Raw genomic sequence first — 24,502 nt, 5'->3', positions numbered from 1 at the left:
TGCAGCGGACAAAACAAGTGCAACTTTTTTGGTTTGTTTCATTTTCTTAAATCTGGTCAACGTCACGGAAGTTTTTTAATAATTAAAGGAAGTATCTAGAAACATGCAGAAGCTTCCAGAAGAAGCATCTGGAAGCATCCAAAAACATTCAGAAGCATCCAGAAGCATCGAAAAGAAGCATCTAGAATCTTCCAGAACAGGTTCACACAGGTTCATTTTACTATATAAGAGACATGTAAATCGACATGTAATACAGTCAGTATATGGAAATCAATCAGTCAGTATTATCAAGACAGTTTATCGAAGTGAGTTTCACCAAAATTTTTTATCGAAGAACATCAATACAAGAAGTTAAATACATCAATACAGTGTTTCATTACATCAATACAGTCCACATCCAACCAAGACGTTGTGTTCCACAGAGCATTATTGTATCATCACAAGGTAAATGTAACACGATAAGCCTTGAGAAGCGTGATTATCTATTTTTATTATTTTTATGACTTCAAGTGCAAAAATGGCTCCCGACAGTCTTGGATTGGAACTAAGAAAAAAAATTATTGGCGATTACGTAAGTGGAATGTCACAAAAAAGTATTTGTGATAAATATCGACTATGTTTCAAATATCGTTCTACGGGGAAGTTGACAGCAGATAACAAAGGTGGAAGACCGCGTTCCACCACTTCCAGAGAGGATTCTATGATCGTCAGATCCGTCAAGAAGGATCCCTGGATATTATCAGTCAAGATACAAAAACAATTAGAGCTGCCTGTATCGGACCGAACAATCAGACGACGTACTGTTGAAGCCGGATTGTTTTTTCGACGCCCTGCAAAGAATTTTATAGCTACTAAAATTTTTTTTGTTATTCTTCTTAATTTTTAAGAATTCATTTTGGTGCTTATTAAAATTGGTAATATATATATAAAAAAACCGTTTTTTAAACTATATACCTTTTGCATTTGTGTAGCTAAATTGATACAATTATGTGGTATAAAACAAAACTAAAATGAAAACTGCTAACCTTAACCTCATTTTTCTTTAAAATGCTATAAAATCTGATTTTGTGCGCGACCCTACAGAAGCTAGCACAGACCTCAAAACCGCTATACAACCTTAAACATATATACACCCCACACAATATTCTGCTTCTAAAAAAAATTTGACCACCCCTAATAAACAGCATTACACTGTATTTTAAAAATTTTAGAAAATACGGTACAATACCTCGGTTTGTATTTAAGTTACATTTTTCTGTATTATTTCTTTGTTTAAATAAAACCTTTTCGCACTTAGCTTTTTAAAAATATGAAGCGAGAAGCAAAATAAGGATTAAGGTTTGAAACTTAATTATTTAAATTTGAAATAGTCCGATATATAAATACGTTATAAATAATCTCTTTATAAAAAAATCATCAACAATATTTCATGAACGTGTTTTGCTCAAAAAAAAAAAAAATTAAAATATTCATGAAATAAAGTTATAAATAATAAAATTAAAAAAAAAATCAGCTATTTACTTTAAATTTGTTTTTAGTTTAAGCTATTTGAAAAATTTTAAAAGCAATAGAAAGAAACGTATTCAAAAAAAAACAACTAAGAAATAAAATATGATACTAATTATCTTTTTTATCATCGTTCTTTTGTTGGTCACGTGAGATGGTTTTCGCGTGCTCCAGCTCTAATAAAAACCAAACTAAGGAGGCAAAAACGCAAGTGGTCAAAATAAACATTATTATGACGTGAATATTTAGATTTGTGATAATCATCAGCAAAATAAGTACAAAAACTAGCAAACTAAACACTGAGAAGGTAAAAATCACTACAGATTTATTAACACCAGGTTGAAATATCGAATCAATTATTTCTTGCAGCATGATATTAAGGTAACAAGGCTATATATATTTATTATTGTGATACCTGAAAAGTAAACCGTTTTGAAATCAATAAACGTATATGATAACAATTTTTGGCCTAAACCTATAGTAATTTATGGATAGAATTTATGACTTAAACAAGTAAATTATACAACAACAATTAAACAAATGAAAATTCGCGTCCCTCAATAATTAAAAATGATTGTTAAATAGTATATAAAAAACTTTTTTTATATACATTTATTTAGGTTTTAAAAAATATATTTTTTTATATACTTCTATTTAGGTTTAAAAAAATATATTTTTAATATAAAAAAAAAACAAATTTTTTTATATATAAAAAATACATTTTTTTTAAAGCCATAATTTATTTTAATCCCTAGATTTAACAAACGTATTTTACGCAAGTTGTAAATCCACAGTATAAAATAACATGATATCATTTTTGCCAATAATATCTATGCGACTTTTAAATTTAAACCTTTGAATATTATATATATATATATATATATATATATATATATATATATATATATATATATATATATATATATATATATATATATATATATATAATATTCAAGACAGATATATATATATATATATATATATATATATATATATATATATATATATATATATATATATATATATATATATATATATATATATATATATATATATATATATATAGTGCCCCTTAAAATCTTTTTTTTTAAAGTAAGCTCCCACCCACTAAAAGTGTTTTATACAAAAAAAAAAAAAACTAGATTTAAAATTCTTTTGAAGAAAAAGTATTTTAAGAGATCCCTTAAGACCATTGAACATTTAACGGGTTAAATGTAAGTTATTCTGGAACTTAAATGAAGCAAAAATGTATAAGAATTTCAAAAGAATAATCATTTTATTAAAAAAAGTTTATTTTATTGCTTAAAAAATGATAAAAGTGCATTTTTTACAACTTTACTTAATAAAATTAAAAAAAAAAAATTAAAATAAGAATTTTTTCAAAAAATTATTACTATATTTTATATATTTACATAAGTTCACTTCATTTGAGTTCCAGGTTGACCTATTTTTGCTAATATTTTTTTTATAGAACACTTTTAGTAGTTGGGAGCATACTTTAAAAACAAAAATTGTTTTTAAGGGCCACTATATATATATATATATATATATATATATATATATATATATATATATATATATATATATATATATATATATATATATATATATATGTATGTATGTATGTATGTATATATATATATATATATATATATATATATATATATATATATATATATCATATTTTTAACACACACACACACAAAAATCTATAAATACAAAATCATTTAAAAAAAAATTTTTAAAATAAAAAGAAATATATTTCATAGCCTCAAATTCAACAAAAGCATAAATCTTACATTCAAATTACATTATTCTTAGAAAAATGTTGGACAAAGTTATCATAGCAAAATATATGTTGAGCAAATAAGTCAAACCAAGAAGTATTTATTTTAGGAATTAGCTATTATCTTATATCTCTATGAAAAATAGAAACATGTTACAACTATGAAAAACTTTGAGAAGATATAAATGGTTCACTCAGCTGAAATTGTTCCTGAGGTAATTTTTTTATGCATGGAAATCCAGAGTCTTGATAATTATTCGAGTTAATATGCTCACATGGTACATCTAAGTCCATTAATTTTTTATCTCTATCTATATTGTCAGTCACATTTTCATTGCATTTACTAGGATAAGACAGATTCCCAGAATACAAAAAACTATTTTTAATATTTGTTACATAAGTTTTATTTCTACTCTCAGATGGTGAAGAATTGTTTTTTTTGTTTTCAGATGCATTTGTTGAAAACTTGATAGATTTTTCGCATGAGTTTTCTTTTATATTATTGTCGCACACATTATCTGAAACAGTATTTTTGTATGATGAGTAACTATCTAATTTATCACTTTCCAAATCATCTTCAACAGCAGATGTCTGTATTTTATCATAGGATACTTGAGGTGAATTAAACATAGTTTTTGAAGAACTTTCTTTAGATATTTTTTTCCCCTGTAACTTTGAGATAGTGTCATTCAAGCGTGCTTTTTTTATTTTAGAAATATGAGAAGGTGAATTACGACCATCCGCTAGATTTATATTCTGAACCCTTAATTGTGCACGAAGTTGAGCAGCATAACTAGCAATTTTTAGAGCTGGTCCAAGCCGCATACCCATAAATTCTACAAGGGCTTCTTGAGTTATAAGAAGGAAAGAACGACCGTCAACCTCCTAAAAAAAAAATAATAAAAAAAAGAAAAGCGAACATGCAATACTTCAACTTTATCCAACAAAGAATAGTAGAATATACACAATATTTTTATATTTTGAAAGTAGAAACATATAGATGCACATATATATACATATATATATATATATATATATATATATATATATATATATATATATATATATATATATATATATATATCTGTGTGTGTGTGTATATGTATGTATAAATGTAAGGCTTCAGTAAATACATCAATTTTACAACCCTCAGTCAATGCAGCAGCACTCCTTTGCGGCAGCAGGTTATAAGATAGTTCATTCTGAAGCCATACATATACACATATATATGCACACCTATAGTTTTCTACTTTTAAAAAATAAAAATAAATACTGTGTATGATAAAATAAAAAAATTTTTAGGCAAGAAAGTTATGTTTTCATGGTCTTTAAAAAACAATAACTTAATTGTCTCAATTATTTTAAAAGTTTTTTGCTCAAGTGATCTTAACTTTGTCAACATAAACCATCAAACTTAGCTAACAGAGTTTTTTTTTACCATTTGCAACATACTTAAGTACAAAAGCATAGAAAAATATATACTTTATGCATAACATAAAGCAGACCTCTTTGAATAAAACTTCAGCATGAACATTGCAATCTGTAGCCAACAAAAACTTTTTCACATCAGATGGTGACCACAACTCTGGGTTATTTGGCAGGTCAGGTACTTTTGAAATAGGATCAATCAAAAATTTGATTCGATTGTTTCTATCCTGCTGCTCTATATTAAAAATACAAAGGTTAATTTAGATCTACTACTACTACTACTACTACTACTATTACTACTACTACTACTACTACTACTACTACTACTACTACTACTACTGCTGCTGCTGCTACTATTACTGCTGCTACTACTACTACTACAACTACTACTACTACTACAACTACTACTACTACTACTACCACTACTACTACTACTACTACTACTACTACTACTACTACTACTACTACTACTACTACTACTACTACTACTACTACTACTACATGGTGGCCACAAAATTGAAAATCAAATTCCAGGACATTAAAAGATTTTTTGTCACATTTTCCAGGATATTTAAATCTTATTAAATTAACACTATCAAAACTTTGAATTTTTTCTCCTATTTATTGAAAATAGAATATGATGTTAATATGAGTGCTGTTCCAACTTTGAAATAATTTGACTGTCAACTAAATCATCAAATACACTTTCTCAAGTTGACCAAAATTGACTAATACATACTTAAAATCGACTAATTTTAGTAAAAGTCAATTTATTCAAAATATTTGAATAAAAAGGTTTTATGATTAGTTAAAAATTTAATTGTAATAAAAATATTCAAGTAGTTTTTCTTTTTTTCTTTTTTTAAACTGTATCATTTATATAGAACAAAACAACATGAAAGTATTTACGTAAACTAAAAGCAAAGAGTAAACAAACAAAATTAACAAAACACATAACCATAAAGTTTAAGTAAATCAAGTATAAAAATTATAATCATATAATGAATTAAAATAACAGCTATGAATAGGGCTTGAGTAAAATATGGAAATGCAGAAATTTTAACTTTAAAATGTGAATCAAAAAGTGCAAAAAATTTAAACACCTTTACAGAAAAAGTTTACAGAAAAAAGTAGATAGATGTGAAGAATAATAGATTATTAAAAGTCCTGCATATCTAGATAGTGCCTGCTGAAAAGCTACACTTTAGTCAATGTACATAAAAAAGCCCCCAATGATGGCTTATTTCAGTAACATGTCATCAACAACATTTTCATGCAAGCCGAAGAGCAAAAATATATTTGTATACTTTGTAATATAAACACTTTTATGTTATTTTTATGTTATAAATAAGATAAAAAACTTATGTTTAATTTTAGCATTTATATTAACTGTTTGGATTAAAAAAGTTTAAATTACATTTAAATTTTTACTTTGTTTCTGCAATTTACCTAAATAACACTTTTCATTTATATCATATATTTATAATATATTATTAATTAACATTTTAAACAGGATTTCCACTTCTAATTGAATTTTCCGCATTTTTATTCTTTTTATGAATAATATTCTTACGCATAGCTCAATCCTTACAAGTAGCTGATCTTTATAAAAAAAAACTCATAAAACTACTTATAATGATTTTTTTACCCAGAACATTCAATTGTACTTGAGTCTATTCCCAGCACATAAGCTGTTACATTTAAATAACGTAAAATAGTGCATCTGTCCATTTGTCCACTGTAAATTGCAAATTTACGCTTTGCATTTTTTAATTTTTCAAAATTTTGCAGAAGTTCAGTACATTTTTCTTTATAAAAGCTGCTGATAGACTTTGAAATAGTTGTCAGACATTTTATATTTTATATTGCATTATATATTTTTTGTATTTTATATTGCATTTTACATCCATTTTGTTGCACATAACCAGCAATAGCTTGAGATTTACTCATTACTGTGATTACCATTTCATCAACAGCCACAGCTTTTGACAATATTTCATTTAAAGATTCTTTTTTAACAAATTGCCAAACAGTAATTGTTTCTTTTTTTTTTTTTAATTTTTTCTTAAGAATATTATTTACTCTATGAATTTCACTTGATCCAGATTTAGATATTAATATTTTATGTCATAGCTTCAAATCGTTAATCATAGTAGTGGTTGAACTTTTCCATCCTATGTTCATGTTGCACTTACCACAAATGGCTTCATCAATTTTTTTATTTTTTCTAAAAAAACTTCTGTACCTGGGATTTTTTTGACATGGCTAAAACTAAAAATACTGTAGATGAAATTATGTAAGAAAATCCACAAATTTGAATTTCCACCTTATATAATGCAGCAACAAATCGTATTTTTATCAGAAAATGATTTTACTATTTTTAATAAACTAAATTTATGGAACAATTCAAAGTATTGTTTATGATCATGTAACATTTATATAGTAAACTATTAAATTTATGAATATTATTGCAATATATATATATATATATATATATATATATATATATATATATATATATATATATATATATATATATATATATATATATATATATATATATATATACACACATACATACACAGTATGCGACAAAATTATTCATACCCCAAGCATAAACTAAACTTTGTTTTCATACTCTGAAGCGTTTATTTTTTATTGCTATGAAACAATAAGTATGTGTAAACATGATAATTAAGAATAATTCTGAGGTGATAATTAAGATGTTAAGTTATTATGTTTGGTTATATTTAGTACATAACATAAAAAGTGCAATTTTAAATACGACATAAGTATTCATACCTATTGAATTATTTAGTGCTGCAAGTTTATTTTGTTTGTCTACACTTCAGATGTACAATTTTAAATATTTAAATAACTTCTTCTTCTGTTTCATGTCAAAAGTTTTACAAAATGCCTAAGACCAATGAAATTAGTGTTGACATACGGCAAATGATTATTGATGATCATGAAAGAGGCTTCAGGTATAGAAAAATTGCTGAAAAATATAATAAAAGCAAGGCAACGGTACAATCAATAGTATAAAAATATAAAAAGACTGAAAGTGTGCAAAATAAAGCACGTTCAGGCCGTCCACCAAAAACAATATCTCGAGAAGATAGGCTTATTGTACAAGAAGTAAAGTGAGAGCCTGTTATTTCTGCCAGAGCTATTAAAGAGAAACTAAACAAACGAAAGTAAAATCGAACTAAAAAATTCCAAAAAAAGACCATTCTTTTTCTTTTCCACCAATTATGGAAAAGAAAAAGAAAACCCCCAAAAAAAAACAATTAAAGCAACCACCAAACATGGAGGTGTTAGTGTACTTGTTTGGGGCTGTTTTAGTTATAACGGAGTTGGTAACTTGGTTCGAGTTAAAGAAAATTAACAGGAGCTGAATATGTAAATATTTTGCTAAATAGCCTTATGCCCTCTGTCAATAAATTAAGATTAACGGATCAATTTGCCTTCCAACAAGACAATGATCCAAAACATACCAGTAATATTGCCATAATATATATCGAAAAAAATGAAATAGAATTATTGGATTGGCCTGCACAAAGTCCAGATATCAACTTAATTGAAAATTTGTGGCATTATTTGGGTGGCAAAGTTATTTGGGATGAGCACAGTATCAACAAACAAAACTTCTTTTTAGCATTAAAGGCAGCTTGGCATAATATTCCTCCAAACTATTTACAAAAATCAGTTGATAGTATTCCTCATTGCTTGCAAGGAGTTATCGATGCCCAAGGACTAAATATTAATAACAAATAAAACAAAAAACTTGAATATACTAAATAAAACTTTTAGAGATATGAATACTTTTGACGCTTCCTAATATCTCAATTTTTAAATAATTTTCACCTTTTTTAAAAACAAGATTTAATTTTTCAAATATTATAGTTAATATTGTTAATAGTTGCTACAACAAACATTTTTTAAATTTCAATTAATATTATTTTAATCAATTTGTTTTTTGTTTTATTGCTACAACATATTTTATGATATGGTATGAATAATTTTGTCACATACTGTGTGTGTATATATATATATATATATATATATATATATATATATATATATATATATATATATATATATATATATATATATATATATATATATATAATATATATATATATATATATATATATATATATATATATATATATATATATATATATATATATATATATATATATAAAAGCAACTTAAATAAACGATTGTGCTTTAAAAACCAACTAAAATAATGCCACACAAAATAAAATATTTGAATATCAAATAGTTAAAAAACATGCAAATATATTCAAATATCAAGCATTATAATACTCAAGTTGGATGGTCTAACATTTATCCAGAAGTTTTCACATTGCTTTCAATATTTCCCCAAGCTTCCATTCAGATTTTTTGATTGATGTTTTTAGGCTTCTATAAATCGTATTAATAGATATAGGCATGTGTGATGGCTGCACATGTTAATATCTATTAATGCTGGTTGGCCACAATATGGTAAAAGGTAAACCTTAAGTTATTTTAATTAAGTTATTATTAAGTTCACAATCTTCTTTTACTAATGTTAAAAAATTTTAATTGATTAGATTTCTAAAGATATGATAAGTGTAGATATATCTTGATTAAAAGATTTTAATAATTACTCTGAACTTGCTCCTCCTAAAAATTGAGACTTAGATATCTGTAAAACCTGGTTGGATTCAATTTTCAGAATCATACAATAATGTTCATTTGACCTTTTTGCATAGTCTGATTTAACAACTCATCAAAAGATATTACAACAACAGATGTTAACAATATTTCTTTATGCAAAAAACCAAGAAACTATAGTGCAATACCAAATTTTTTAATATATCTAAACTTTGTTGAACCTAGCTGTAACTATTTTACAATATAATTATCAAAGTTTAGTCCTTTGCAAGGTTTTTGAAAAAATTTTGATAAAACTACCCTCCTAATTTCAGCAGTTATAAGTTGTTCATTTATAAATACTTCATCCAGTGTTTTGAAAGTAGGTGGTTTTTCTATAATCTAAAGTATTTTGAAGGTAATAATTACCTTAAATAATAATTACATAATAAATTTGTAATAATATAAAAAAACAAAAAAAAAAAAAAAAAAAAAAAAAAAATGCAGAACTTAAGTAATTTAATACTTCTATTTTTCTATTAAAAAATATTACTTTCAATTTTTCTATTAAAAACTAAATACTTCTAATTTAATTGCAAGATTTAAAACTCAACAGTTTCAAATATAACGAAACAAATAAATACAAAACAAAATTTAAAGTAAATAGAATAAAAATAGAAAAAAAAAATAGTAAATAGAAAAAAAACCTTTTTAATTAAGCAATAAATCATAGTAAATTCTCTATTGTTGTTTAAAATTATATTAAAACTATTAATGTTAAATTTTGTTATAGTATAAAAAATTAATTTTACAGCAATATTAATAATAATTTTTTAATTTTATTTAGAAAAATAACAATTCAAGGACAATTCAGAACATTTTTGAAAAAATGAAATTTTCCAAGACATTTCAGGACACTTGTAAAAATTCAGGACATTTCAGGACAATGGCCACCATGTACCACTAATTCAACTACTGTTAAAATAAAATAAATTTGATGAAAAAAAGTACCACTAACTTTTAAATGTTTCCATTAATAAATGATTTGAAACATTGTTGGAATCTTGCAAAGTTAACGGAGAAGCACATGGTATTGGCAGATTTGAAATAATGGAACTATCATCATTCGTTTTAATAGCTAAATTAAATACAGCATTTAATTAACATAACTGTAAAATTGTCCAACCAAAATAACACTGAGCTGTCTGATCAAAATAACATAACATTTAAAAAATTAATTATGTGTTATATGATTGTAGTTTTTCAAAAATGGTTCCTATTTATGAATTTATGAATATTATCAGTTAAAAAATGGTTCCTATTTAGAATTTATGTATATTTGTAGATTTGAATTCTGAAATCCTCGGATTTCACAGTTTTTAACAAAATCCCAAGATAAATCCTGGAAATTTTTTACCCAAAACAAAAAATAAATTAAAGTTTTTTTAAAATTAATTTTAAAAAACCTTTTTCTAGATGCATTTTTTGCTTCTATAAGGATACCATCTGTTTTAAATTTTGATTTTAATTAAAAATAAACTAGGACTAAGGTAAACATAGAAAAAAATTTTCTTCATATTTTTAAAGTTGAAATTGTTAAACCCCAGATCAAAAAAAATTTCTTTTTTTAACATGTTTTTTGTAAAGAAAAAGGAAAGTTCCTTTAATTTAATTTTTTATAATAAGTAATAATTACAAGAAAAGGTTTCTTTCTATATAGCTTTTTCTATACTTCTATGTTATATGAAATGGTTTTCAACTTTTTTTAAACAATTACCTGAACTGTATGTAATTTAATCATAATGGACCCATTGGTTTTACAAATTATTAACAAGTTTAAAATTTATAAAGAGAACATAGATATATGTAATCTATTTTAATACCATTTCTGAACAAAAATAAAAGTTAAAAAAATATTTTTTTTCAAAACTTTGCAAATTTTTTTTGATTTAAATTGCAAAGAATAACTATTTTTAATTATTTTGTAATAAATAGCTACTTATAAGATAGTAAAAATGATCATGTGACAAACATACTAAAAACTACAAAAAAATTTAATAAAGTGGATTCAGCCCCAACCAAGTTACTTCCTTGACTACATTACTGACTTGAGAGTTAAATCAATACCCGATACACTAACACAATTAAGAGTGTGTCTGGTATTTTTAAGAGTAAGAACTCAACCAAAGAAGCCCAAATAGCAATTTCTAGTTGGTGGAACACAGAGCACCTTAGTTTTAAAGTAAATTATCTCTAAAAAAAACATTTTAAAGAAATATATTTGTAATTGGTGTATTACAAATGAAATGTGTAATATAATTGCATTATCATCATCATCATCATCATCATCATCATCATCATCATCATCATCATCATCATCATCATCATCATCATCATCATCATCATCATCATCATCATCATTATCATCACCATCACCATCATCATCATCATCATCATCATCATCATCATCATCATCATCATCATCATCATCATCATCATCATCATTATCATCATCATTATTATCATCACCATTATCACCATATCATCATCATTATCATCATAATCACCATTATCACCATATCATCATCATCATCATCATCATCATCATCATCATCATCATCATCATCATCATCATCATCATCATCATCATCATCATCATCATCATCATCATCATCATCATCATCATCATCATTATCATCATCATTATCATCATCATTATTATCATCACCATATCATCATCATTATCATCATAATCACTATTATCATCATCATCACCATCATCATCATCATCATCATCATCATCATCATCATCATCATCATCATCATCATCATCATCATCATCATCATCATCATCATCATCATCATCATCATCATAAAAATTGCAGAACATCAACATACCCGATGGAGGTCGTCCACGTTTTTTTTTCTTTTTGTGATTTTCTTCTGACTTTAAGTGTGAAGAGTTGCTATTGGTTTCCACTAATGCTTCTGACACATTTTCTGGAAAATCATTAAGTTTTTTGTAACTTGGTTCAGATTCAATGTTTTCTACACAAGACTCTGCCTTTTTTGTTTCGGATAAGTTACTCGATTCTGCTTTTGTGACATATTCTGATTTTATATCAGAGGACAGGGAGATTTTAATAGGGGTATTGCTAATTGTAGTATTGTTCTTAACTGATTTGGAATAAGATTTTGCTATATAGTTAGCCTGCTGAATCCCTTGGATGCAAACTGTTGTGTAGGGAGTCTTGATTTTATCTTTTAAAGTTCTACCATCATCTTTACTGTGTAGTGGAATAATGATTTGTCTGCCTTGATCAGTTTTGTTTTGGTTACTTTGGTAAAGTACTACAGGTTGTACATCATTAACTGAGTTAACAGGAACATAAACAAAATTGTCTTTACTTGATGCTTGTATTGGTATGTAAGAAACTGAATTCTTTTTATCTGAAAATAGTTTTTAACTTTTTTAGTGTCAGTGTAGTTTTGAATTATGGTGTCTGCAACTTTATAATTTGGTGTATAATATATTATATGGTGACTGCACTTTATAATTTATTTAAGTAATTTAAGGATTATTTCCAGAAAAAAAAGTAGAAATTAAAATTTATGCTATGCCAAAAAAATCTTTTTAGAATCTGAGACTCTGGGATTATAATTAAATGTTGTTTAGTTTTCCTTTTAGTAACATTCTTATGATTCATCTGAACCTTTGACTAAATAATTAAAAATATTTTTAAAATAACCCTAAAAGTTAATTGGAATAAATTACTACTATTAAATTGCGAATTTAAATTGTTAAAAACTGCTAGAAAAAGAAAGCACAATTTAGCATAAATTATAATAATTTAACATAATATAGCATTTAAATTGTCAAAAACTACTAGCAAAAAAGCATAATTAAGCAAAAAAGCATAATTTAAATATGGTTTTTAATGCTTTTTTTTCAATTAATCTAGAAGCTAAGTGCTTGTAAAGTGTGGTGAAAGAGTGCAGAGTGAGTATTTAATTGAAATATTCATAGAACTCAATTAGTTAATTAACTGTTTCACTACACAATTTTGATACATTAATTTAATTAATTTTGATACAATAAGTAAATTTTCCCAAGATAGAGCAAAAAAAACAAAAACTAAATGGAACCAGTTAAGCAGAAATAACTCCCTAATATTGTTTTAGATGAACTTGCGTGGCAACCAAAATTATGTAATTAGTTATGCAAATGATAGCATAGTTTGCTAAAACGGATAAAATAATTTGCTAAGGATGATAAAAGTACTAATGAATGTACTGGTACTCATGATAGATGACTTTAGTAGTATTATAACACCACAATAATCTGATAAAAAAACTATTGTATAAGCAACTTTTAAAAAAATTATTGTTTATATTCTCATATTAAAACAATAATGAAATCATACTGTATTTTGTATAACTGACAGCTTGACTTATGACGTGACTTGAGACAAACATGATATATTTAAGCAATCATGTGAAGATACATCTATTTCATTTTGTATTTATCCATATTACAAGTTCTCTTACTAAGCAGACACCATATGAATTTTAATTTACAAAATCTATTTTGATTTTAAATACAATAAAAACTTGTCATCTTACACAAATTTTAAAATAAATACCTGATGGGATAAATGATTTAGATTTAATTGGTGAAATTCTTTGCTTCTCAACATGATTTGGTTGATGCATTGGCTGTAGGTGCAAATTTCCATTATACTGTAATTTTTGTGCTTGTGGCCTTTCAATATTATGAAACTTTATCGGTTTTGGATGATTTTGAGTTCTTTGCTGACAGCTCTCAAAATTTGGAGGTAGCTTTGGCATATGAACATTTGTATGGGCAATAGTGTATGTTTTTTCTGGTTGCATGTATGTTAAAGTGCGAATGTTTTGATAATTTGGAGTACTATTAGAGCTAGATATGAAATCAAACATTGGGCGAACATCAGGTGAAGCTAATAATGTTGGGGGACTGTGCAAAGGCAATGAACGCGTATGTAAAGATGGGGGTGGTCGTAAAGCAGGAGGACTGTGCAATGGGCTACAAATATTTCCACTAGATGGTGAAACTGTACGTTGGGTAGGATAGTGTACTTGACCTTGAAACATTTTATCAAGTCCATCAATGTAATGCGATGAAATGAATTGTTTACCATCATGAATATCACGATCTTGAGCTGGCAAAACGTACTTTACTCTTGCATTTCCATGATGCATTTTATGAACATGCATTTGTTTTTCTGCAGGCTCCATTGTATGACATGTATTTTCTACATACTGATGGTTTTCATACTGATTCCTGTTGTGATTTTGAACAACATCTTGGTAAGTTGGTGGCAGCATATCAGGAATGTTATTTTGTTTATACAAGTGAGAATGTGGAGAGCTTTCTCTATGTTGAAAATCAGACAAATTTGGTAAAGATACAGAACTATTGTTTTGCTTCATCATGGGTAGTTCATTAGGCACTTCACTTTTACTAATGGTAGATCTTGATGGCTCATCAATATCCATTAAAAGTGTTGTTTTTGAGATATTTTCAATCATTTGTGTAACTTTTGGTGTACTTGATAGCATACTATGTTTCGGGTAAGAAGCATTTACATGCAAAGAGATTGGAGGTATTAAAGTTGATACTGAAAGCAATGGAGTAGAAGGCACAGAGTTTGATTGGATAGGATTTACTAAATTATCTTCTTTAGTCAAAACTACATAACAAATGGGGGAGTCATTGGGGAGACTTTTTGAAACTTTACATGATGTATTTTCAGACATTTGTGAAAGATTAAAGGTTTGCGGTTGTAAGATTAACTGTTTATTGTTTGTCATTTTAAAAGGCTGAGATGAGCACTCATGTTGTGCAATGTTGTTTACAGTTGATCCATTTGTTCCTTGACAAGTAATATCTGTAATTGTTTCAGTTGACTAAAAAATAATCAAAACAATATAAAATTTATTACATGATACCATAGGGGAAAAAATAACTTATGTCACAAAAAGCATATCATATAGAGTAATGTTTCAATCATTATTTTTAGAAATATCATTTATATTAAAGTAATAACAATTCTATTGGTAATTATTCTAACAATTTTCAATTCAAAATTATAGAGCACACAAATTATAAAACTTAAACATTTGGCAGTGTGTTTTGAAACAAACAATATCAAAATAACCAAAATAATACAACTGAAAATAAAACAATGAGCTGTAAATGTTAACAGTCAATGTTGTAACACTTCAATAAAAATACTAATTAAAACATAAGTCAATGTGATGTGAGCTGTTTTTATTGATTAACTAATTTTTTATAAAAATAAATTATTCATAATAATGCTTTTAACTAATATATAAAATATGTAAATAGTTTATTTTATTGTAAATTATTCATTTGTCTAGAAAACTTAACATAAAAAAATAAGCTTTAAATTTATATTAAACCTTTTTTTTTTTCTCTATATACCAAAGAACGTTTGAATACTAATAAGTATATCTTTATATTTTCAATTTATCTTATTATTTATTTAATATTTAAATTTTCATCAATTAAATTAAAAAAATATGTGAATATATAAATAAACATCAAAAAATAAATTCTGTAATTAAATATAGGGAAAATAAAATTCAACCTATTGGAGAACTGGAGGTTTATATCACCTAGTGCTCCAAACCTACACTCACCCAACCTCCTCATTCATTCATTCCTTGAAAGCATCCTCAAAAAATTTTCCTCGATATGAATGATAACAATATTAAATTTATTTCAAATAAGATCAATGTGCAAAAAGCCAATGATCAAATTAACCAGCTGACACCAAGACTAGTTTAAAACTTTTTTTTCTATGCAAATTTTTTTTACTATGGTAACATTTAACCCAACTTTATAAATAAAAAAGTCAATATCAACCCAATCATACTATTTGCCAAATTAGTTAATAATTTGGTAACAAAATACATTTCTTTTATTTAAACTTCAAAGATTTTAGAACAAATTATTTTCAAGGAAACTAAAGTAATTAGAAACAGTCTAATTTAGTATTATGTATATTAATATTATGTTACTAGCAAATAATTTTTCTTTATAATGATAGTATAACTAAATATTTGAAAATGAAATGCTACTAAATTGTAAAAAACAAACAAACAAAAAATTAAAATAAATTATGACAATAAAAATTTTATTTTTATTCATTTTGCTTTTTATTTTGTTTTAAAAATAATACACTATGCTATAAACATGGATCAAATGTTATAAAATGGTTTTACAAAATTTGTTCTGTTAGTTGCCACCCATATCCAAAATAGCTTTAAGGTCAATGCAGTTCACTGTATTTTAAATATATATAAAAAATTTTTTAAAATTATTCAATTAATTGCTAAAATAATCTAACTCACTTTAGTAGTAATTTTGTTTAAAATAACATCAAAATCCTATTAAAAAATTACTTCAAAATAATGTTATTGTTTAATGGATTATTTTCATATTTAGTTGAATCATAGAACAATCAGTGAAATTAAATTACCTGCTTAATTAACAGATGTTAAATATATAATTACCTGTTGAATTAAATTACCTACTTAATTAACTGATGTTAAATATATAATAACCTGTTGAATTAAATTACCTGCTTAATTAACAGATGTTAAATATATAATAACCTGTTGAACTAAATTATCTGCTTAATTAACAGATGTTAAATATATAATGACCCATTGAATTAACATTAATAAAGTTAAATATATAATGATCCATTGAATTACCTGCTTAATTAACAGATGTTAAATATATAATAACCCGTTGAATTAAATTACATGCTTAATTAACAGATGTTAAATATAAAATGACCAATTGAATTAAATTACCTGCTTAATTAACAGATGTTAAATATATAATGATCCATTGAATTAAATTACCTGCTTAATTAACAGATGTTAAATATATAATAACCCGTTGAATTAAATTACATGCTTAAATAACAGATGTTAAATATATAATGACCCATTGAATTAAATTACCTGCTTAATTAACAGATGTTAAATATATAATAACCCGTTGAATTAAATTACATGCTTAATTAACAGATGTTAAATATAAAATGACCCATTGAATTAAATTACCTGCTTAATTAACAGATGTTAAATATATAATGACCCATTGAATTAAATTACCTGCTTAATTAACAGATGTTAAATATATAATAACCCGTTGAATTAAATTACATGCTTAATTAACAGATGTTAAATATAAAATGACCCATTGAATTAAATTACCTGCTTAATTAACAGATGTTAAATATATAATGACCCATTGAATTAAATTACCTGCTTAATTAACAGATGTTAAATATATAATAACCCGTTGAATTAAATTACATGCTTAATTAACAGATGTTAAATATATAATGACCCATTGAATTAAATTACATGCTTAATAACAGCTACTGTAATTCCATTAAAAAAACTGTTAAAAATTATTTGATATTACTATGTTGAATTTACTAAAATTATCTAGCAAGTTCCTTGGCATTAAACAACCTTTATTTTTTCTATGGATGTGTATATCACCAAAAACATAAACCATTTTTAAAACAACTTTTTTTTCAGTACAATCAAACAGCCAATATAACTCAATTTTTATTACCTCTGATTTTGTCTTCATTTGAACAAAGTCTTTCTTTTCCCTTTTTACAAAACCGCCATAGTAAGCTAAAAACAAAATCTTTCATTAGTCAACAAATATGAAACTTTTTATTAGTCAACTGATTAAATATGGTTTTAAATTAAATATGTTGATAACATAGGTTAAACATATAATATGTTGATAACTCAGGTTATACATAAAATATGTCAATAACATAGGTTATACATAAAATATGTCAATAACATAGATTATACATAAAATATGTTGATAACGTAGGTTAAACATAAAATTTGTCGATAACATAGGTTAAACATGAAATATGTTGATAACATAGGTTATACATAAAATATGTCGATAACATAGGTTTAACATAAAAGCTATAATTAAAGAATAAAATAAAACTATTTTCAAAATGAACAAAACTTTCAATAAAAGGTAAGAATGTCAAAAGTGAATACTAACTATTTTGGCAATCTTTATTACAATCCCTATCTTCAAGGCTCAGAAAATTTTCACAAGAACCAAGTTTCTTTGTTAAGCGAACCAAAAACCTTTCGATTTTTTTTTTTGTATTAAATCGAAATAACCCCTAAAAGATATCAACCCAAAAAAGTGAAAATTTTTTGCTTTAAAACAGAATAAAAATTGACAAAAAAATTTTTTTATTAAAACCTTTTTGACAACTTTATCTTTAGCTTTATTAAAAATTCTTGTTCCAAAACCAGCTTCTATTATTTCAAGTAATTGATCTTTACTATTTGCAACTGATATAAGAATTTCAATTAAACATTTAAGAACTTCAGCAGGCCGCTCTTTAGGTGTCTTTGGCTTCATTTTAGATATTTTTGCTGGATCAAAAAGACTCCCTTGATAACACCATTGATTAAGAAAAATTTGAATGTCTGGTAAAGGAAGGCTACTATCATCTTAAATAAAACAATAATCAAATAAAATTACCAATTATAATTAACAGAAAACAATTTACAAAATAGTTATGTTCTGCATTATAGTAAGTTTAGGCCATGTATGGGTTGTTCAAAAAAACAATATTTTTGAAAAATGTCTGCAGCTCGCACCTTAATGTGTTCGATATGATAAAATAACACTAGATTTAAAAATTTGTTAAAGAAAAAATATAATTTTAGAGGAGCCTCAAGACCCTTGAACCTTTAATGGTTCCCAAATGTTAATTTAAAATTTTTTATAAAAGTTTCAAAAATAATAACCATTAAAAAATAATAATAAGAAGATAATAATAAAATAATAAAAAAATAAGATAATAAAAAAATAATAATAAGAAGATAATAATAAAATAATAAAAAAAATCTTGTAAAATTGCACTTTTTTTATAAACAAATATGTAGTATCTCGACGCTTTTTAAATAAAGCATTTGCAATGAGCTTATTTATATTCAGTGACAGAAGTGTATGCACCACTACCAGATTAACTTGAAAATACTAATATGTGCTTTTTATTTTTAAATATTTGACTCTTTGACTACGACAAGTTTTTAGTCCATTTTTCAATTAGGCATTGGTAACTACTCAAGTTTTTTTATTAAATTAACAAAATTATTTTTTGAAAGAGCAGAATAGCTATTGTTCTTTTAATTAGTTTTTAGCAAAGTGAGATGCTAAGTGGTGTAGTAGTGATCAGTTGAAAAAAAAGTATAATGAGAGAGATAAAACATGACCCATTTTGCAACCTGTTTTTCGAGCCCTTACTGCAAGTATACTAATATTATAATAATATATACAATTTATACCATGAAAAAAGTATATTGTTAGCCCTATTTAGTTGCACATATGCAATCATAAATGTTTAAAAATAAAATTTAAAGACAGATGAAGATTCATAAAACTACATTATTTTAAAATAGTTTGTATTAGCTACAAAATAGTATATATTCTAAAGCTTGTTACCCACAAACATATAACAAGCTTTAGAATAATGTATAACTAGCTAATATATATATATTGTTATTTCCCCCCCCCCCCCCCCCAAGGTTGAGAAGGCCACTACAGACGAGGAGGCTACTTAATTGTGGTTATAAGCCTCTCTCAACTCTATAACTCAGAAACACGAACCTTGACAAACAAGGCCGCTATGCGGAGAAACAAGTTGAGCGCGGTACTACCAGGAGGATGGTGGGAATGCTTATAAATCTAGAAAAAGTGTGTCTGGTATAACAAACAGTGAAAAATATAAACAAACTAAAATAAAAAAAGCTAAAATTGCAGGAGAAGCTCATAAAAACCATAAAGGGAATGATGTGGCACCAAGACATACAGGAGCTTCTTGCAGGTTAGTTTTTCCATCTTGTTATTTTGTTTATTTACTCATGATTTTTTACCACCAATAATTGTCAGTAAATTATTACCTTAAGGTAATAGTATAACTTTTATATTATTACCTTAAGATGTTTTCTTTGTTTACAGATGCAATTCAATATGTATGGAGCTTATATCTGAAGATGCTATGAAAAGTACTATACAGTTTGTTAATAAATTTGATAAAAAAAAATGCCTTAGACACATATATACAGTCATTAATCGAAAAGAAAGATATACAGAGAAAATGTCCTAGATCTGAAGAACCTTAGAAAAAAGAATTTACTTTTATCACATTAAGATAAATGGTGTTAGAAAAAAAGTGTGCAAGAAAGCTTTTTGCAGTATGCATGGAATTTCTATGAAACAAGTTAGACGTTTATGTGTTTTCTTAAAAAGAAATGAGCAGCCCATAGATCACAGAGGTAAATCTGAGGGATCACGAAGCAACGCATTGCCTGGTGATACATTAATTAAAGTACGAGAGCATATCGAGTCATTTCATGTTAAATATGTGCACTACTAAAGATGCATCATCTTATTATTTAGATGAAAAACTCAATGAAAACATTATGCACACATTATACGAACAAAAATATCCAGATCATCCTGTTAAATATAAATTTTACTTAAAATATTTCCATGAAAATTTTAGCTTATCAATCGGTAGAAAGCAAATTGATGTCTGTGGACTGTGTGAAGATTTAAAGATTAAACTAAAAAATCCACACATTAATGAAAATGCAAAAGAGTTTATCAAGCAGATATTGAGATCCATAAAAGACAAACTAATAAATTTGACAAAAAAATACAGGAAGTAGAAAGAATGGAAGAAAGAAAGGAAGTGCAAGAATGGCCCAAATGTGTATGGGATTGCATTTGATTTTATGCAAAATTTGCCACTTCCACATATCCCTGTCCAGGAGATTTTTTATCTACGTCAACTATGGCTATATGAATTCTGCATACATGATCTTAAAACAGGCAAATCAGTATTTTATTCTTATTGTGAAGGAGTCGCTAACAAAGGTCCCAATGAAGTATGTACTTTTGTGCTGGATTATATTAAAAAATGTATTGGCAATGATGCCAAAGAACTACACCTATTTTCAGATGGTTGTGCTGGCCAAAATCAGAATCATGCCATGGTCCGAGTTCTTTTATCACTTGCAGCTGAACTAGATAACTAGATAACTTTTATCACTTGCAGCTGAACTAGCAATATAAATGAGATACAATATTACATACCCATATGAGGTCACTCATTCCTGCTAAATGGTAAAATGTTTGGGACAGGGAAAAGACATTCGAAAAAATGACAAGATTTACTCACCAACTGAGTATAAAAATCTTATAGCTGGAGCTAAAGAAGACTCTGAAATAAGAAGGCCTAAAACTGAAGATATTATTGATATAAAAAAATGGTGGCCAAACCATTATAAGAAACTAGTGCTATCTATGGATTCCTATGGCAAAGGAATACCCAAGGACAAAAAAGTAATTTTTGGTATTTCTAAAGTGTCACATTTTACCTTCTCTAAAACCACATCTGGTCTAGTGACAACACATGAACTCATAGACTGCTTAGTCAGCCATGATTTCCAGCTCTTACAAAGTATGGGTACCAGGCCACCCTTACCATCAAGTAATACTCCTGCATATGCTGGCAAAGTGCCAACAAATGGAAAAAAGAATCAGATTTGAAAAAAATATAAAAAATATATTCTATATTCAATAGTAGAGTATCAAAAATTCTATACAGAAGTTTTTGCATGGCCAACAACTTCAACAAACAATGAATACCAAGAAATAAAAGAGGATTAACTAATGATTTTTCTGATAATCTTTGGATTTGTATGTACAAAAAAGAATTCATTTGGAAAAAGGCATTAGTCCAGAAATTTCAGTTAAAAATATCTGTATGATTTATATATCTTTTTTAATAAATAAAGTTCACAAAAGTTTTATATGTTTTTTGTTTATCTACTCCTATATTTAGTTTTATAAGCACCATAGACTTTTTTGATAAGAAACATATTTTTGTTGATCTTGAAAACATTTAATTAACGGACTTTTGTCCTTTTCCAAATGATGGGTTCAATTGATAGATATATAATTGATATATATATATATATATATATATATATATATATATATATATATATATATATATATATATATATATATATACATATTATAATGGAGTATAATCAGAATGCTATTGTTTCAAAAACAACATTTTTGAAAAATATCTACAGCTTGCACCTTAATGTGTTCGATATGATAAAATAACACTGGATTTAAAAGCTTTTAAGACAACTAAATTAAAAAAAAAAACCAGACAATTATTAGTAAATAAAAATTAATAAAAATATTTGATAGTATCTACAAGAATCAAAACTTTGACAACTAGGGTTTATGATTACATACTATATTTTTAACCCTGGTATTTTAGGATAACATTTTCCTAGCCCAGAGATCCCAGAATATTTTAATTTTAAGAAATGGATTATGAAAACTTTTTATTAAGTTATAAGGAAATTCATTGGTATTATAATACTATTCAGACTTCAAACTAAAAAGAAGTTCATTGTTTCTATAGATATAACAAAAATATGTTGTTACTTTTTATTATTTATAAAATAAGTTTCAAGGAAATAGCATATACAAAGATTCATCACCCAAACAACATTTTATTTTCAATAGCCATTGAAAAATCATACAACCTTTACAGAAAATCATACAGTCTTTATAAAAATTTTCATGTGCTTGTATTCCTTCATTTTCAAATAATAGTGCTTTTTTATGAACTTTTACAGACTCATACCCAATTAGCATCTATATCAATCCAATTGCCTGAACATACTACTAATTTTCTCACTATTTTGATCACTAGAGGGCAACTATAACATTAGTTTTCTCTATGCTAATTACAACTAGCATCAAGATTCTTTGTTGACAAAAAACCCCCAAATTCTCATTTATAATTTGTTAGTTCTGCAAGATTTTGTTTTAATAGCTAAATACATTTATTTGCAGGCTTGGACATGTTTATTTGCAGGCTTGGACATGTTTATTTGCAGGCTTGGACATGTTTATTCGCAGGCTTGGACTGTGTTATACAAGTTAAGTCTAAAGTCCTTTTTGTGCATGTAAATTAATATTCATGCAGTTACCTAGTGATGGTGTCAAAAGATAAAAATACACCAAACACAGGATGTTGTTTTTTTTGCCAACTAATTCAGTAATTAAAAGATTCCTCATTTTTTGCTATAACCTAAAACCATTTTATGCAAAGTGATAATTGTTGTGGATAAACTTTTTAATCCAGTGGCTCAAGACCTGCACATATATCACAAGAACGGAATATAAGGAATGAAAAAGAGTTGATAAAAAAAATATAGAGTCCTAGAGTAAGTTTAAACAACTGGCGAAAAGTAGTAAGTAATAAGACTTTAGGGTTCCCGAAGTCTGGAAATGAACTTTCCACAACAGGACTAAATATTTCAACATTTTACTAGTCAAATAAAATCACATACAAAAATATCACATAAAAAACATTGAAATGTATTTAACAATCTGCAACCATTTTTATAAAGAAAATACAGAAATTCAAACAAAACTGTTCATAACAACAAAAAACATTTATTTCTCACAAAAACAATCAACAATTAGCACTCATAAAAAGTATGTAGACAAAATTTCAAACTTGCATTAACATCAGTTAAGGATGCCTAGGAAAGCCTTTAGTAAGCTTGGTTGGATATCCCACATTAATTGCGCATGACATTGGTTTGAGCATAAGCATGTGTCAGAGTGTTTTACAAAACTAAAAATGTTAGTATTTAAAGTCACTTACATTCATTTTTTAACATTTATTTTTGCATTTTCTTTTTCTTTTAAATACCACTGCTTTTAGATTGGTTTGATTTAATAACAAACATATTTTGTATATATAACATGATGTTTTGTGATATTATTATTACTACAAAAAACAGATTTTGCATAGTTAATCATGTTTTGATACCTATAATGATACCATTTAGACTCTTAGACTTAGACTTAAGTTTCAAGAGCAAAGAATTTTACTTGAATTTTGCCTTGGTCTTGCCTTAAACTTAAATCTATTTGAACTTAAAACC

General features: G+C 26.1%; 1 protein-coding gene across 2 annotated transcripts in view; it reads right to left on the bottom strand.

The window, feature by feature from the left end:
• Window positions 1–3,244: 3,244 nt before the first annotated feature.
• Window positions 3,245–24,502, bottom strand: part of LOC100198609 (uncharacterized) — a 39,712-nt gene continuing 18,454 nt past the window's right edge. The window contains exons 18-25 of one of the 2 annotated variants that reach the window (XM_065803502.1): window positions 18,702–18,955; window positions 18,492–18,618; window positions 18,030–18,094; window positions 14,008–15,313; window positions 12,263–12,814; window positions 10,383–10,502; window positions 4,798–4,955; window positions 3,245–4,177 (exon numbers count right to left, since the gene is read on the bottom strand). In XM_065803502.1, coding sequence (XP_065659574.1) covers window positions 3,452–4,177; window positions 4,798–4,955; window positions 10,383–10,502; window positions 12,263–12,814; window positions 14,008–15,313; window positions 18,030–18,094; window positions 18,492–18,618; window positions 18,702–18,955 — 3,308 coding nt within the window. In that variant the 3' untranslated portion in view covers window positions 3,245–3,451. The remainder of the gene's footprint in view (window positions 4,178–4,797; window positions 4,956–10,382; window positions 10,503–12,262; window positions 12,815–14,007; window positions 15,314–18,029; window positions 18,095–18,491; window positions 18,619–18,701; window positions 18,956–24,502) is intronic. The other variant, XM_065803503.1, reaches the window with a different exon arrangement.

This window comes from Hydra vulgaris, chromosome 08 (genome assembly GCF_038396675.1).
Source record: "Hydra vulgaris chromosome 08, alternate assembly HydraT2T_AEP".
Classification (NCBI taxonomy): domain Eukaryota; kingdom Metazoa; phylum Cnidaria; class Hydrozoa; order Anthoathecata; family Hydridae; genus Hydra; species Hydra vulgaris.
The sequence above is the reverse complement of the archived record's forward strand: the minus strand, read 5'-3'. Positions and strand labels throughout refer to the sequence as shown.